The sequence below is a fragment of the Pongo pygmaeus genome, chromosome 12 (genome assembly GCF_028885625.2).
Source record: "Pongo pygmaeus isolate AG05252 chromosome 12, NHGRI_mPonPyg2-v2.0_pri, whole genome shotgun sequence".
NCBI lineage: Eukaryota > Metazoa > Chordata > Mammalia > Primates > Hominidae > Pongo > Pongo pygmaeus.
The window spans coordinates 77,993,625-78,010,357 of record NC_072385.2 but is presented as its reverse complement, the minus strand read 5'-3'; the positions used below and the strand labels follow the sequence as shown (position 1 = coordinate 78,010,357).

The 16,733-nt window shown below is 39.6% G+C and overlaps 1 protein-coding gene across 18 annotated transcripts in view; it reads right to left on the bottom strand.

The window, feature by feature from the left end:
• Window positions 1-324: 324 nt before the first annotated feature.
• PPP4R3B (protein phosphatase 4 regulatory subunit 3B) overlaps window positions 325-16,733 on the bottom strand; it is a 69,762-nt gene continuing 53,353 nt past the window's right edge. For 9 of the 18 annotated variants that reach the window (XM_054473869.2, XM_054473874.2, XM_054473879.2 and 6 more), the window contains 3 exons: window positions 16,510-16,694; window positions 10,727-10,920; window positions 325-1,954 (listed from right to left, as the gene is read on the bottom strand). In XM_054473869.2, the coding sequence (XP_054329844.1) occupies window positions 1,859-1,954; window positions 10,727-10,920; window positions 16,510-16,694 (475 nt within the window). In that variant the 3' untranslated portion in view covers window positions 325-1,858. The remainder of the gene's footprint in view (window positions 1,955-10,726; window positions 10,921-16,509; window positions 16,695-16,733) is intronic. The other 9 variants (XM_054473873.2, XM_063649357.1, XM_063649359.1 and 6 more) reach the window with 3 other exon arrangements.

The window sequence follows — 16,733 nt, the reverse complement described above, 5'->3', positions numbered from 1 at the left end:
GTTTAAAATATCCTGAGTCAGCTGCCTTATGAGGTGGAAGGTCTTTCTTTCTTATTATATTTACACCTTTAATTGAAGAGGTGAGAAAAGCTCCATACTGTGATGCTATGATTTCCCCAAGGCTTACCTTCTATAAGTAGTCACTGATAAAGTGCCATTGACCCGCATTTGTTTAGAATTATTTCATTAAAATTGGGGTATGACCTAGCAGTTTATAATAAATATTTATGGATAATTTTATTGGCTTTTAAAAGATACTGTAAAATTGACAAATCTCAGAATGGACTTAATTTATATTTACAACAAACCAAACACAAACATCAATTATGGAATTACAGGGTCACATTTTAATTCCTGAATTTTACAGTTTAGCATTAATATCACCACATGTATACAAATGGTGTAAAACAAGTACAGTGGTATTTTTAATACAAAATAAACATCTGTTTTATGGAAAAACTATACTTCATATCTACACAGCTCATCTTTTCCAAACAATAGCCAAAATCAAAATTAACTACAAAATCTCCAAAACAGGGGAAACTGCTTCAGATTAAACTATTCCAGGAAAAATGGACCCGTAACACATTATAAGGGTGATCTAAAGATTGTGGCTGGAATTACTGTTAAAATTTTTTTTTTCCCAATGCATTAAATTGTATTTTGGGGACATTTTTCTCACTTCGGCATGATCTCAGATCATCGATGAGCAAACTAACATTAAAATATTTACAGTTAACTTGTTGCTCTAAAAATAAAACTTCTTAACTGTTTGCCTCAATTTATTTTTAAAATTCACTTACGTACATGGAATGTGCTTTTACGCTTCTTTAAAAAGCAGCTTTCATATCACACCCTTGTTTACAGAAAAGCTACATGTGCTGCATGCTGACTTTGACACTTAAGTAGCTTCTTGGATCAAAATGGCTTCTAGATACTAAATGCCACTTAATTCAGCACTATTCTTTGTTGGTCTGTATAAGTAACACTTTAAAACTTGCAGCTCTGGAAAGAGAGAACTTTACTAACAAAGTAGAAAGTGATTTCAAAGTATCTTCCACAAAAGATTGTACTGGTAGGCGGTTGAAAACATTCTGTTCCATCCACTTTCAAATTTCTAGAGAAAATCATTTTGGAATACTACTGTACTGATTCTTGGCCTTCGTTGTCTCTAAACGTGCTGATTTTAACATTATCTTAAAACTGTCCAGTTTGAATTGAGCTTGTTTTCATCAATATACATATTGAAAATTCCTGGTGTAGAAAACTCAACATGTGCTGAATACGGGGTGTACTTCCCTTCAACTACCTAAAAGGCTGAACTTTTGTTAAATCTTAAAGAAATGGTCCCAACAGCTTAACTTCATTTTTTTAATGATAGTTGAATGTGTTTTCCATAAAAATTTCTTTTAAAAAGAGGCAACTGATTAAAACAACAACATGGCCAGCACCATTATACAAGTAATGTTATTGAGTTTACAACTGAAGTTCTGTAAAATTGTTTCTAGATCGACACCCCGAGGAGCAACCCTGCATTATTATATCAACCTCTTCCCCTCCCCTAAACTGTCCCCAAACCTGTGACTTTTCCTTGCTGAGAAGCTGTCTCCCAGGTTCTGGTTACTAACATTTGTTTCGACAGCCTAAAAGGCAAACCCCTTAATTACTAGCAAGCAATCAAGTTCCTGGGAAGCCTGATTTTTATTAGAACTAAACTCTCTTAGCTGATATACTGTCTTTTGCTACTCCTTGTATATTTTATAAGTTCAATTGAGAAAGCTTTCTGATTCAGATTTTCAGCTCACTGAACAGTTGCAGCATTGTAAGACCACATGTCGAGGGTCCCCTAATAAATATTTTATGAGCCAAGACGAGGTCTTTTCCTGGGGGACGTTTCTTCTTCTTCATCTTCCTCTTCATCATCTGGATAATCCACTAAGCCAACCAAACTTCCCTATTGAAGAATTTAAAAATTTTTTCTTTAAACATATATAACAAAAAAGAGCTTTTAGTACAAATACAATCACTTGTAAAAATATCAGAAATCGTTTTTCTAAATCGTATCAGAAATTAACATTTGAATTTGATAAAGGAACTGCTTGAAATTATGAACGTTTGAGTACTAATTGGTAGCACTTGCAGTAACCCTTAACTTTTCTATCTGGTTCTTGGATTATTAATGATACTTCAAAACTCAATTCCGCAAAATTTTACTGTGGGAAAATGACTACTTTTCCAAACAGTAGGGATAACAATAACATTTGGAGATGAACTGGTACATTTCTCTAATTTCATTACCACAAGAAAGCCCCTTGTAGTCTTTGTTCATCTTGTGTATATTTCATCACTAAGTACACATCGTTTTCATTGTGCTTTTGAAGTACAGCTTAAATGGCTGGAGATAAACACATGAAATGATTCCTATAAAATAATAAAGTAAAACATTTAGGGCTAGCTTGCTGACCAAAAGAACAGTAAGGATGAGGTAATTCGTGGTCTTGGCCTTTGACGAGTAACAGACCTCTGTGAAAATCCTAGAAAAACTCTGGGTACTCGCAAGAAAATTACACACCCACAGGGTTTCATTCATTTTGAGCCAATCCCATGAAAACTTATGTTCTATAGGTTAAGAAGACTACTGTAAACACTGTATTTAGTTCAAACCCTTCAGACCTCTAGGAGATAAACAAATACAACTGAAGTAACTCATACTTCATACCTAAAGTACTGAGGTATCGGGGTTTACCAGAATGTAACCAAATCAGTATAATATTAACCAACCAAAAAAAGGCCTCTGGGCAGCTAGAAACGGTTATCAGAAAGACTTATATACCTGTCTGAGAATCTGTTTCTCAACTTAATCACACACACATCTTAAGTCTGGATATGCAAGAAGCAATATGGCTAAATTGTTAAAAATAGGCTAACTGTAGGTCTGATGTCAAATTCTAATGACACCACGTTTTATGTAAAAAAACAAACAACAACAACAACAAAAAAAACAACAAAAAACTTTGGGGCCGGGCTTATGCCTGTAATCCCAGCACTTTGGGAGATCGAGGCGGATGGGTCACCTGAAAGATAATAAGTTCAAAACCAGCCTGGCCAACATAGCAAAACCCTATCTCTACTAAAAATACAAAAATTAGCCTGGCATGGTGGCAGGCACCTGTAGTCCCAGCTACTTGGGAGGCTGAGGGACGAGAATCTCTTGAACCCAGGAGGTGGAGATTGCACCACTGCACTCCAGCCTGGGCAACAGAGCAAGACTCCATCTCAAAACAAAAACAAAAACAAAAACAAAACACAAAACCTTGGGCAAGTGGTTTAATATCTCTGCCTCAGTTTGTCTGTAAAATTGGTATAGTAGTATTTAGGCCTCAGTGAACTATTTTGAAATTTAAATTGATGGCCAGGCGCAGCAGCTCATGCCTGTAATCCTAGCATTTTGGGAGGCCAAGGTGGGTGGATCACCTGAGGTCAGGAGTTCGAGTCCAGCCTGACCAACATGGTGAAACCCTGTCTCTACTACAAATTCAAAAATTAGCCAGGAGTGGTGGCGCATGCCTGTAATCCCAGCTGCTTCAGAGGCTGAGACAGGAGAATTGCTTGAACCCGGGAGGTGGAGGCTGCAGTGAGCCAAGATTGCACCACTGCACTCCAGCCTGGGCAACAAGAGCAAGACTCTGTCTCAAAAATAAATAAATAAGTAAATTGATAACAAAACATCTAAAGCACTTCAGCACAGTGCTTCGTATGTAGTTAGTGTTCAATAAGTGCTATTAGCTGCTATTACTACTATCATTTTTCTATTATTTTGTTTCTAAGCCAAACAAATTGGAAGAGAGGAAAAACAAGAAATAATTCTGGTATAAAAAGGCACCAATCTGATAATCAAAAAGATGACAGCAAAGTTACAAAGTTTTAATTATGCTTAGTATTACATATCATAACGTACAAACATTTGTATTCCAAATGGTTAACACTTAATTGTTTCTGCCCAAGATTAATAAATTGTCTGAAAAACTCAGTTATACAATTTGAGTTTTACTTATATTATCTCTGCAAACTAACATACATTTAAAACATGTTTACAATAAACATAATAAAAATGCAAAATATGAAATGTTGGAAGTAAAAAGGCCTGTAATCTAGAGATGCACTTTGTGAAGCTGATTCCATACTTTTAATGTTTCTAGAAATGTACTGTTTTAAAATAGCAGATTGAAATTATACTTACTCTTTTACAATCACGTTCCTATAAAAAAAGCTTTTGATGTCAGTACATAAAGTTCCATTTCATTGTTTTAAACCCTTGCATTCCATGGTATGAATATATATATATATATTTTTTTTTTTTTTAAGAGTCTTGCTCTGTCGCCTGAGCTAGAGTACAGTTGTGCAATCTTGGTTCACTGCAACCTCTGTCTCCAGGGTGCAAGAGATTCCTGTGCCTCAGCCACCCAAGTAACTTGGACTACATGCACGCACCACCATGCCTGGCTAACTTTTGTATTTTTAGTAGAGATGGGGTTTCACCATGTTGGCCAGGCTGGCCTTGAACTCCTGGCCTCAAGTGATCTGCCCACCTCAGACTCCCAAAGTGTTGGGATTACAAGTATGAGCCACCATGCTCGGCTTCATCATATACTTTAATTCCTGAATTTCTGGTTGGACATTTGGGTTGTTTTTGCAGGGTATTTAGGTAAGAAATTTAAAAAGTAAATACCAGCAAAGAAAACAGGAGAACAGAAAACAGCAGTTTAGAGTTGCCAAGGCATTTTTGGAAAAGAGAAATCAGAGGCAAGGCAACTCATACAACAGGAAGAAGCCAAGAACTAAGTATTTGCAGAGGGATACAGAAACGAGAAACTGATTTGTCTTAAGAGAACCCCAGAAAGAAGCTAGGCAGTAAAGGCACCAAAATATTGGGGAAAGCAGGGAAAACAGTTTAATTATTGTAAAACAGACAACTGGGTCATTGATTCTACACCTCTGACAGCCAGGAGATTTCTGTTCCTCCACCATCACCAACTATAGAGAATTCTACAGAGAAAATGACTCTATAAAGAATAAACTCTATAGAGAATGTAATGAACTTTACAGAGCAAAGGACCATATACGTCATGACTTTAGGCAAAGTAAAGGGCATGGGTAAGGCCAGGCTGAAAACGAAAGAATAAATTTAAATTTTGTATACTGAGCAGACACGCCTACCCCACAACAAGCTTTGCTATGTAGGCTCTCAGAACACTAACAACCACGCTTATGCTTACAAGGTGTAAGAGACGAGCTTTGTATGTAAAAATTAGATGGCTTCACAGAAGGAGTAGGGGGAACTACAAACAACTAACACCTCCCAAAAAAAGCAGGGCACTACTCTCTAAGTCCACACCATAAAGTCAACTTTTTAAAGCGTATAATTTTCACACACCATAAACTCACCCTTTTAGAGCATATAATTCAGTGGTTTTAGTATATTCACAAGTTATGTAATCACCACTAATTCCAGAACATTTCCATCATTTCACCCACCAAAAAAGTCCCCATAAACAGTCCTCATTCCCCCACCACACCCCACACCACCCAGCTCTTGGCAACCACTAACCTACTTTGTTTCCGTGGATTTGCTTATTCTGGACAGTTCATATAAATGGAATCATACAATATGTGGTCTTGTGTGACTGGTTTACTTCAATTACCACAATGTTTTCAAAGTTAATCTATGCTTAGCATATCAAGACTTCATTCTTTTTTATGGCCAAATAATATCCACTGTATGAATATGCTACATTTTGTGTATCCATTCATCAGCTGAGAGACATTTGCGTTATTCTTACTTTTTGGCTGTTATGAACAATACCGCTACTAACATTCATATACAAGTTTTACAGTGGACACATGTTTTCAATTTTCTTAAAATATATACCTAGGAAATGAGGTAGCTGGGTCATATGGTAACTCTGGGTCATATGGTACTGTGACTTTTTGGGGAACCGCCAGACTGTACTCCAAAGCTGCTATACCATTTTATTTATTTTTATTTATTTTTTGAGACATGGTATCAGAGACTCTGTTGCCCAGGATGGAGTGCAGTGGTGTGATCTCGGCTCATTGCAACCTCTGCCTGCTGGGCTCAAGTGATCCTCCCACCTCAGCCTCCCGAATAGCTGGGACCACAAGCATGTGCCACCATGTCCAGCTAATTTTTGTAGACGGGCTTTTGCCATGTTGCCTAGGCTAGTCTTGAGCTCCTGGGCTCAAGCGATCCTCCTGCCTCGGCCTCCCAAAGTGCTGGGATTACAGGCATGAGCCTATGCACCGGGCCTGTTGTGCTATTTTATATTCTCACTAGCAATGGATGTCACAATTTACATTCTTGCCAACACTTGTTTTTGTGCATCTTTTTTATTATAGCTATCCTAGAGGATGTGAAATGCTATCATATTGTGATTTTGATTTGCATTTCCCTTACTAATGATGCTAAACATCTTTCCACATGCTAATATGGGCCACTTGTGTATCTTTTTTGCAGAAATGTCTATTAAAATCCTTTGCCCATTTTAAAACTGGGTTGTCATGCTGAGGTGTAAGGGTTCTTTATATATTCTGGATACCAGTTACTTACTAGATATATCATTTACAAATATTTCCTCCCATTTTGTGGATTGTCTTTTCAATTTATGGTAGTATCCTTTGGAGTACAAAATTTTTGAATTTTGAATGAGTCCAATTTATTATTTTTCTTTTGTCATTTGAGCTATTTGTGTCATATCTAAGAAATCACTGCCTAAATCCAAGGTCATAGATATTTATGCCTTTTTTTAAAAAAGAGTTTTAGACTTTTAACTTTTACATTTGGATCTTTTCATCCATCTTGAGAGGAGTTTTGTATATGATGTAAGATAGGGATCTAACTTCATTCTTCTGCATGTGGCTATCCAGTTGTAACATTTATTGAAAAGGGTATTCTGGCCGGGCGTGGTGGCTCACGCCTGTAATACCAACACTTTGGGAGGCCGAGGCAGGCAGATCATAAGGTCAGGAGATCCAGACCATCCTGGCTAACACGGTGAAATCCCATCACTACTAAAAATACAAAAAATTAGCCAGGTGTGGTGGTGGGCGCCTGTAGTCCCAGCTACTCAGGAGGCTGAAGTAGGACAATGGTGTGAACCTGGGAGGTGGAGCTTGCAGTGAGCCAAGATTGCACCACTGCACTCCAGCCTGGGCGACAGAACGAGACTCCGTCTAAAAAAAAAAAAAAAAAAAACGAAAAAAGAAAAAAGAAAGAGAGTATTCTTTCCCCCATCAAATTGTTTTGGCACTCTTACTAAAATCTGCCTTATTTTTTTTTATGAAAGGAAATCCTAAGATCATCACTTGTGTAAAGTTTCCAATATGAAAGAAAGGATCAAAATAAATGACAACAATAACCTATGAAAAAGCCCTTTGGGAGGCCGAGGTGGGTGAATCACTTAAGGTCAGGAGTTCCTGATGAGCCTGGCCAACATGGTGAAACCCCATCTCTACTGAAAATACAAAAATTAGCCAGCCATGATGTCGCACACCTGTAATCCTAGAACATTATAATAAATGCACATTCTATAAAGAAATAACACATGTATATGAAACGATATATGTAAGTGGTCACATATTACAGCAATGATTATAACTACAAAAAGCTGCCAACAACTTTAATGCCCATCGCATTGATAGGGGCTAATTATAAATTAAGGTATATCCACACTTTTAAGTTCTATGCAGGAAATCTCTAATGTCCTGATATGAAGAGCTCACCAAGATAAATCTGCTACACAAAAAAGCAAAATAACAGGTTTCATCTACTGTGAATCTGTGACGTGTTTATTTCAGTATCCACAAATGGCTTCTCATTCTGATTTTATATTTTTCCTCGTAAAAATATGCATGTTTTACAGTTATACAACTAAAGAAGTATTTTGTGTCTTTATGACATTTATATCATAAAAACAAATGTTTTGTTTAAATTCATTAGTAGCTAATGTCTAGCCAGCCTTCAACTACAGCAATTAACACTGTTGGTGAAACTGGCTAAACCAAAGGGCAATTGGTGATAAAGAATCTGTCACCACTTAGGAATGTGGGCATGGTTTGTTAAGAAGGTTGAGAGCAAATTAAAGTGGTGCTTAACTTCTGTCAACTCCTATCTTGCTTAATTTCAATATCCTGTGTCTACAGTGATTGAGCAACTGTTTCCCAAGAACATTGTTTTTATCCCCATCTCTAAAAAGGATGTATAACAGATGTATTCTGTAATCTGTTACTGTCAAGAAGAGTGAAAAAGGTGTTGGTGCTTGCATTTAATTTTGCTCATTCATAAGTAAATTATCTGGAAGGATAATAAAAACTCAAGGAAATATAATAGAAAATATAACAGGAAAACAAAATGAATAGTAGGATATAAAAGTAGGATAGAAAAGGTATGCAGTATTGACATATTATTAGAAATAGAAGACACTGCTAAAAGAGTTCAAAGGTATCTTTGTGGATGGGAAGAGAGGGACTGATTTTTTTCTAATATAAACTTGCCTTTTGGTAATATTTGACTTTTGAAAGTAAGTGCATGTATTACTTTGATTAAAAAAAAAAAAAGAAAAGCTAATATATATTGAGAAGGTGTCAAGCAGTGTTCTTAGCATTTTACATTTGTTAAATAATTTAACCTTCCCAACAAGCTTATAAAGTAGGTACTATCTTACCCCTTTTTAAAACAAGAAAGTCGGCCAGGCATGATGGCTAACACCTGTTAATCCTAACACTGTGGGAGGCTGAGGAGGACTGCTTGAGCCCAGCAGTCTGAGACCAGCCTGGGCAACATGGCAGAAACCCATCTCTACCAAAAATACAAAAATTAGCCAGGCATAGTGGTATGTGCCTGCATTCCCAGCTACTCGGGAGGCTGAGGTGGGAGGATCAGTTGAGCCCAGGAGGTGGGGGAGGCAGTGAGCTGTGATCACACCACTGTACTCCAGGCTGGGTGAGACTGAGACTCTGTAACAACAACAACAACAACGGAGCAGGAAGGCAGGGAGCTTAAGGCCCAGAGAGATTAAATAACTTATACAAGGTGATTCAGCTAGAAAGAGGCAGAGCGAAGGTTTGAACCCAAACAATACAACTCTATGGCAAATATTCTTTTTTGAGCAGGGTCTCATTCTCTTGTTCAGGCTGGAGTGCAGTGGCAAGATCATGGCTCACTGAAGCCTCCACCTCTCAGGCTCAAACCATTCTCCTGCCTCAGACTCTTGAGTAGCTGGGACCACAGGTGTGTGCCACCACACCCAGCTAATTTTTTAATACTTTTTATAGAGATGGGGTCTCACGTTGTTGCCCAGACTGGTCTTCGACTCCTGGGCTCAAGCGATCCTCCTGCCTTGGCCTCCCACAGTGCTAGGATACTGTGCCGAGCCCAAACATTCTTAATGTAGTGTCACAATATTACTCTAAATTGTCCCATCATAAAGTTGAAAACTAATTTTAAAATTTTCCAGTTGAAAAACATAAAATATGTTTCAAATACCGAATACCATGAAAATGCTATTGTCAAGAGCCTATCTCACTATACTACTGAATGAAAATTCTACATTTTTGTAAAATAAACTCAGACTTATATTTTGTGTTCCAAACAAGATGCATTCCTTTAGTTAGGTATGTACTACCACGGTGTTTCTGCTTGTCTTTCTACCTTTATACAATAGTTGCCCCATATTTATGCCTTTTTATTTTAAGCCACTCGTTTTTGGGGAAAAGGATGATTTCATATAACATATGAACAAGAAAAATGTTTCATATAAAATTTAAACTTGTTTATAAAAAAAGTAACCAAGGGAAATACATTTGTTAAAAGAACAACAGAAAGTCTAATATCCTTAACTAAAGATTCATCAACAACATCCAATTTGCAGAGAAGAGCAGATTCAAAGGCTAACAGCCTTACTACTAATAAAGTATACACAATTGGAAATGAGATATTATATACTGTCTCCCCTACCTAACTGGTAAATACTAAAAATAATTATAGCGCTGGCAAAGCTGCAATCGGCCAGGCACACTCATACACAGTTTATGGTAACATAAACTGGCATAGACTTTATGAAGATGAATTTGACCATATGTGTGAAGTAGTAACTCAACTATCCAAGAAAATAATTTAAAATGCAGTAACACTAAGTAGTCAGAGAAATATCAGAATCAACTTAAGTGCTCCAAAATAGAATGGGGGACAGGAAGGAAGGATGCTTACATTTATTATCATAAGCCTAAATAGAACGAAATTCTCTTTGGGAGGCCGAGGTGGGCGGATCATGAGGTCAAGAGATAGAGACCATCCTGGCCAACATGGTGAAACCCTGTCTCTACTAAAAATACAAAAATTAGCTGGGTGTGGTGGCATGCACCTGTAGTCCCAGCTACTTGGGAGACTGAGGCAGGAGAATTGCTTGAAGCCGGGAGGCGGAGGTTGCAGTGAGCCGAGATCACTCCACTGCACTCCAGCCTGGTGACAGAGTGAGACTCTATCTCAAAAAATAAAATAAAATTCTACAATCATCAACAATGTTAGGTAACAGAAAAATTCTAAATAATTCACTGAAATTGTTTTGATTATCCAAACTTTTTTGAGTAAACATGAAAAAATCTCACAGATGGGAAAAGCAAAGTTTGTGTGTAATGCTGTTTCACCTACCTTGGTGGCTGTTACTGACGTAGGCAAGTTTGTGGTTTTGGAAGAGGAGCCATTAGAAGTTGCTGGTGGTGTCTGAGCCACTACAGATTTACTGTTTGTTCCATTAGCAGCAGTGGCAGAGTGGGAGAAAGTAAATTTGAAGCCACCAGGAGATGTCCTTTTGGGAAGGTTTTCTTTGTCTTCACTTTCTTTTGCTAAAGCAAAAGTAAAATTTTGAACGTATATCAATACATACTGCTAAGTCAAAACATCTAAAAACAGCAATAATTTAAAAACTTATAAAACATTGCTGCCCGGGCACAGTGGCTCATGCCTGTAATCCCAACACTTTGGGAGGCTGAGGAAGGCAGATCACCCGAGGCCAGAGTTCAAGGCCAGCCTGACCAACACGGAGAAACCCCGTCTCTACTAAAAATACAAAATTAGCCGGGTGTGGTGGCGCATGTCTATAATCTTAGCTACGTGGGAGGCTGAGGCAGGAGAATCACTTGAACCTGGGAGGCGGAGGTTGTGGTGAGCCGAGATGGCGCCACTGCACTCCACCCTGGGCAACAAGAGCAGAATTCTCTCAAAAAAAAAAAAAAAAAAAAAAAATTAATTGCCTTTGTTTCCTAAGAACTTTTGAAAAAGAACATGATGTGTACAGTGATGATATGGTTTGGCTCTGTGTCCCCACCCAAATCACAAATCAAATTGTAATCCCCACATGTCAGGGGAGGGACCTGGTGAGAGGTGACTGGATCATGGGGGTGGATTTCGCCCTTGCTGTTCTTGTGCTAGTGAGTTCTCACGAGATCTGGTTGTTCCAAAGGGTGGCACTACCCTCCTTGCTCTCTCTCTCCTGCTGCCATGTAACACATGCCTTGTTTGCCGTTTACCTTCCGCCACAAGTTTCCTGAGGCCTCCCCAGCTATGTGGAATTGTAAGTCAATTATACCTCTTTTCTTCATAAATTACACAGTCTCAGGTAGTTCTTTAGGGCAGTGTGAAAACGAACTAATACAGAAAATTGGTACCAGGAATGTGGTACTGCTATAAAGATACCTGAAAATGGCAGGGCGCAGTGGCTCACATCTGTAATCCCAGCACTTTGGGTGGCTGAGGAGGGTGGATCACTTGAGGTCAGGAGTTCAAGATCAGCCTGGCCACATGATGAAACCTATTCTCTACTAAAAATACAAAAATTAGCTGGGGGTGGTGGCGCACACCTATAATCCCAGCTGCTCTGGTGGCTGAGGCAGGAGAATCGCTTGAACCCTGGAGGTAGAGGATGAAGTGAGCCGAGATTGTGCCACTGCACACCAGCCTGGACGACAGAGTGAGACTCCAACTCAAAAAACATAGCTGACAATGTGGAAGCGACTTTGGAACCGGGTAATAGGCAGAAGTTGGAACAATTTGGAGGGCTTAGAAAAAGACAGGAAGATATGGGAAAGTCTGGAACTTCCTAAAGACTTGTTGACTGGTTTTGACCAAAATGCTGACAGTGATATGGACAATGAAGTCCAGGCTGAGGAGGTCTCAGATGGAGGTGAGGAACTTATTTGGAACTGGAGTAAAGGTCATACTTGGTATGCTTTAGCAAAGAGACTGGCAGCATTTTGCCCCTGCCCTAGAGATCTGTGGAACTTGAACTTGAGAGAGATGATTTAGGGTATCTGGTGGAAGAAATTTCTAAGCAGCAAAGCATTCAAGTGGTGGCCTGGGCTGGGCACAGTGGCTCACGCCTGTAACCCCAGCACTCTGGGAGGCTGAGGTGGGTGGACCACTTGAGCTCAGGAGTTTGAGACCAGCCTGGCCAACATGGTGAAACCCTGTTTCTACTAAAAATACAAAAATTAGCTGGGCACGGTGGCACACACCTGTAGTCCCAGCTACTTGGGAGGCTGAGGCAGGACAATCAGTTGAACCTGGGAGGCAGAGGTTGCAGTGAGCTGAGATCATGCCACTGCATTCCAGCCTGGGCAACAGAGAGACTCCATCTCAGAAAAAAAAAAAAAAGAGGCCTTCTGGTTGTTTCTAAAAGCATACGCTCGTATGCATGAACAAAGAGATGGTCTGAAATTAGAATTTGTATTTAAAAGGGAGCAGAGCATAAAGTTTGGAAAACCTGCAGCCTGACCATGCAGTAGAAAAGAAAACCCCATTTTCTGGGGAGAAATTCAAGCTGGCTGCAGAAATCTGAATAAGTAACAAGGAGCCAAATGTTAATTCACAGGCCCAGAGGCCTAGGAGGGAAAAATGGTTTTGTGGGCTGGGCCCAAGGCCCTGCTGCTCTGTGCAGTCTTGGGACACCTTGCATCCCAGGTGCTGCAGCTCCAGCCATGGCTAAAAGGAGCCAAGGTACAGCTTGGGCCATGGCTTTAGAGCATGCAAGCCCCAACTCTTGGTGGCTTCCATGTGACGTTGGGCCTGTGGGTGTGCAGAAGGCAAGAACTGAGGTTTGGTAATCTCTGATTCTCAAACCACCTAGATTTCAGAAGACATATAGAAATGCCTGGATATCTAGGCAGAAATCTGCTGCAGGGGCAGAGCTCTTATGAAGAACCTCTACTAGGGCAGTGCGGAAGGGAAATGTGAGGTTGGAGTCCCCACACAGAGTCCCCACTGGGATACTCCCTAGTGGAGCTGTGAAAAGAGGGCCACCATCCTCCAGACCCCAGAACAGTAGATCTACCAACAGCTTGCACCATGCACCTGGAAAAGCCACAGGCACTCAACTCTAGCCCATGAAAGCAGTCATGGGGGATGTACCCAGCAAAGCCATAGGGGCAAAGCCAGCTGTAGCCTTGGGAGCCTACCTGTTGTATCAGCATGCCCTGGATGTGAAACATGGAGTCAAAGGAGATTATTTTGGAGCTTTAAGATTTAAAGACTGCCCTGCTGGGCTTCGCACCTGCCCGGGGCCTGTAGCCCCTTTGTTTTGGCCAATTTCTTCCATTTGGAATGGGAACATTTACCCAATGTCTGTACCCCCATTGTATCTTGGAGGTGACTAACTTGTTTTTTATTTTATAGGATCATGGGCAGAAGGATTTACTTTGTCTCATATGAGACTTTGGACTTGGATTTTTGAGTTAATGCTGGAATGTGTTAGGGGGACTGTTGGGAAGGTGTGATTGGTTTTGAAATGTAAAAAGGACATGAGATTAGGGAGGGGCCGGGGTGGAATGATAAGGTTTGGCTCTTGTCCCCACCCAAATCTCATTGTGAATTATAATCCCCAGGTGTTGGAGGAAATGATTGAATCATGGAGGCAGAAAACCCCCTTGCTATTTTTGTGATAGTGAGTTCTCACGAGATCTGGTTGTTTAAAAGTGTGTGGCACCTCAGCCGGGCTTGGTGGCTCATGCCTGTAATCCCAGCACTTTGGGAGGCCGAAGCGGGCGAATCATCTGAGACCAGGAGTTCGAGACCAGCCTGGCCAACATGGTGAAATCCCGTCTCTATTAAAAATATAAAAATTAGCCAGGTGTGGTGGTGCATGCCTGTAATCCCAACTACTTGGGAGGTTGAGGCAGGAGAATCCCTTGAGCCCAGGAGGCAGAGCCACTGCACTTCAGCCTGGGCAACGAGAAGGAGACTCCATCTCAAAAAGCAAACAAACAAACAAAAGTGTGTGGCACCTCCTCCTTCACACTCTCTGTCTCTCGCTCCACCATGGTTAAGATATACTTGCTTTCCTTTCGCCTTCAACCATGACTGTAAGTTTCCCGAAGCCTTTCAGCCATGTTTCCTGTTAAGCCTACAGAACTGTGAGTTAATCAAACCTCTTTTCTTCATAAACTACCCAGTCTTAGGTAGTTCTTTTTAACAGTATAAAATGAACTAATACAAGTGATAAGTCTTTATTAGCTAGAATCTTAGAAATCTCAGTATTAGAAAGGACCTTACGGAGCGTAACAAAATTAGCCATCCTATGCTAGAACTCTATGTTGCGGTATCTAGCACTTACATCTAAAATCTCATTAGCTGTCTGACTCTTCCTTTTATGGTCTCCCTGTAGCTTCCACTCACTGACTCTACACTTCTTTACTCATGGTAAAAACCTAGTAATTTCTCTCAGAAGTCAATATTCCAAATGCCTAAAGACAATGATCAAGTCTGTAAGTCCTAAATATTCCAGGTTCCTTTTTCTGTTTGTTTTATGACATAGGTGTCCAATCCCTTTTAACATCTGGTTATTATTTTTATATATGATTCTTAACAGCATCTCACTCAACACTGGATACAGAACTTCAAATATGGCTGTACTGCCTCTTTTGACAGTAGTCAGGGCAGTACCTGTAATGAGTAAAGGCAGAAGAATTTGTCTACCAAAGGTACCGATTCCTTAGGACATTTTAATAAGCTTATTGTTCTGCCACGCTGAGGCACATAAAACTTATCAAACTAATGAGTTGAAAATGAGTACGAACAATAGTTTCAAAGAAAATGTAATAAATGAAATTAATTTTCTGAGAATTGTCTTTAGAAAATGTCACATTCAAAATCACGAACTTACATAATAAATCCAAGAAAGGCTTTTATCTTCTAAGACATAATTTTTTTTTTTGAGACGGAGTCTCACTCTGTCGCCCAGGCTGGAGTGCAGTGGCGCAATCTCAGCTCACTGCAAGCTCTGCCTCCCAGCTTCACGCCATTCTCCTGCCTCAGCCTCCCAAGTAGCTGGGACTACAGGCACCCACCATCACGCCTGGCTAATTTTTTGTATTTTTAGTAGAGACGGGGTTTCACCATGTTAGCCAGGATGATCTCGATCTCCTGACCTCGTGATCCACCTGCCTCGGCCTCCCAAAGTGCTGGGATTACAGGCGTGAGCCACCGCGTCCGGCCCAAGACATAAATTTTTTGTTTTGTTTTTGAGATAGGGTCTTTCTCTGTTATCAGGCTGGAGTGCAGTGGCAGCTCATGGCTCACTGCAGCTTCGATCTCCTGGGCTCAAGTGATCCTCCAGCCTCAGCCTTCCTAGTAGCTGGGACTCCCAGTAAGTGCCACTGTGACCATTTAATTTTTGTGTTTTTTTGTAGAGACAGGGTTTTACCATGTTACCCAGGGTGGTCTGGAACTCCTGGGCGCAAATGATCCACCTGCCTCAGCCTCCCAAAGTGCTGGGATTACAGATGTGAGACACCATGCCCAGCAAGGTATAAATTTTAATTAAATATTTAAATGATATATGCAGGGCAGTATTCCAAAAAATGGTAATTCCTCAGGCCACAGAAGTAAAATGATTAGTTCTTTTGAAAGATATATTACTAGCAAGATCTTCATTTTATAAAACAAGTTAAGCACATCTGAAAGCCAGGGGAAGTTTTACTTTTTCACTTCTCTTGATAGTATATCTTTATGTAACTTTTGTAATTTTAAAATTTCAAAGAGCAAAGTTACTTGTTTGAGCTCAGTTTATCAGCTGTAAAAGACACAAGCAAAGTACTCTAGAAGGTTTCTATGAAGCTATATGGTCTCTGTTATTACTGAGAATTTCAGTATAGAAATAAAGCCAAGACTATTCACAGAAAGAAAAGTATAAGTAGATAATTCAATTTCTAACTAGCAAATTAACAGCATTACAAAATGGCAAGTTTGAAGAGAAACATTTTAAACATGAAAAGAATTCCCAGACAGATTTGGAAAAAGTACATAATTTTAAAAGAACACAATTTGGTATAAAATTCTTGTCTTTCTTGCTTTGTAAACTATAAACAAACCTTCACAAGCAACAAAATAATTTCTGCACTAAATAAGAGGGTACACTGTGCAAAAATTCAGAATTTTAATACCTTTTTTAGTCTCCATAAACTTTTCATAATTATCTGGAAAATCATCTTCTGGCTTAGATTTTTCCACTGGTGCCACAACTGCTTTTCCTTCCTCTTCTTCATCTTCGTTAAACCACATTTCTTCATCCTCTTCCAAGGTTTTTGCATCTCTGCGAAATCTGTTACTACGCAATATAGATGGTACACTGTAAGAAATATATCACAAATATTGAGTAATGATTTAA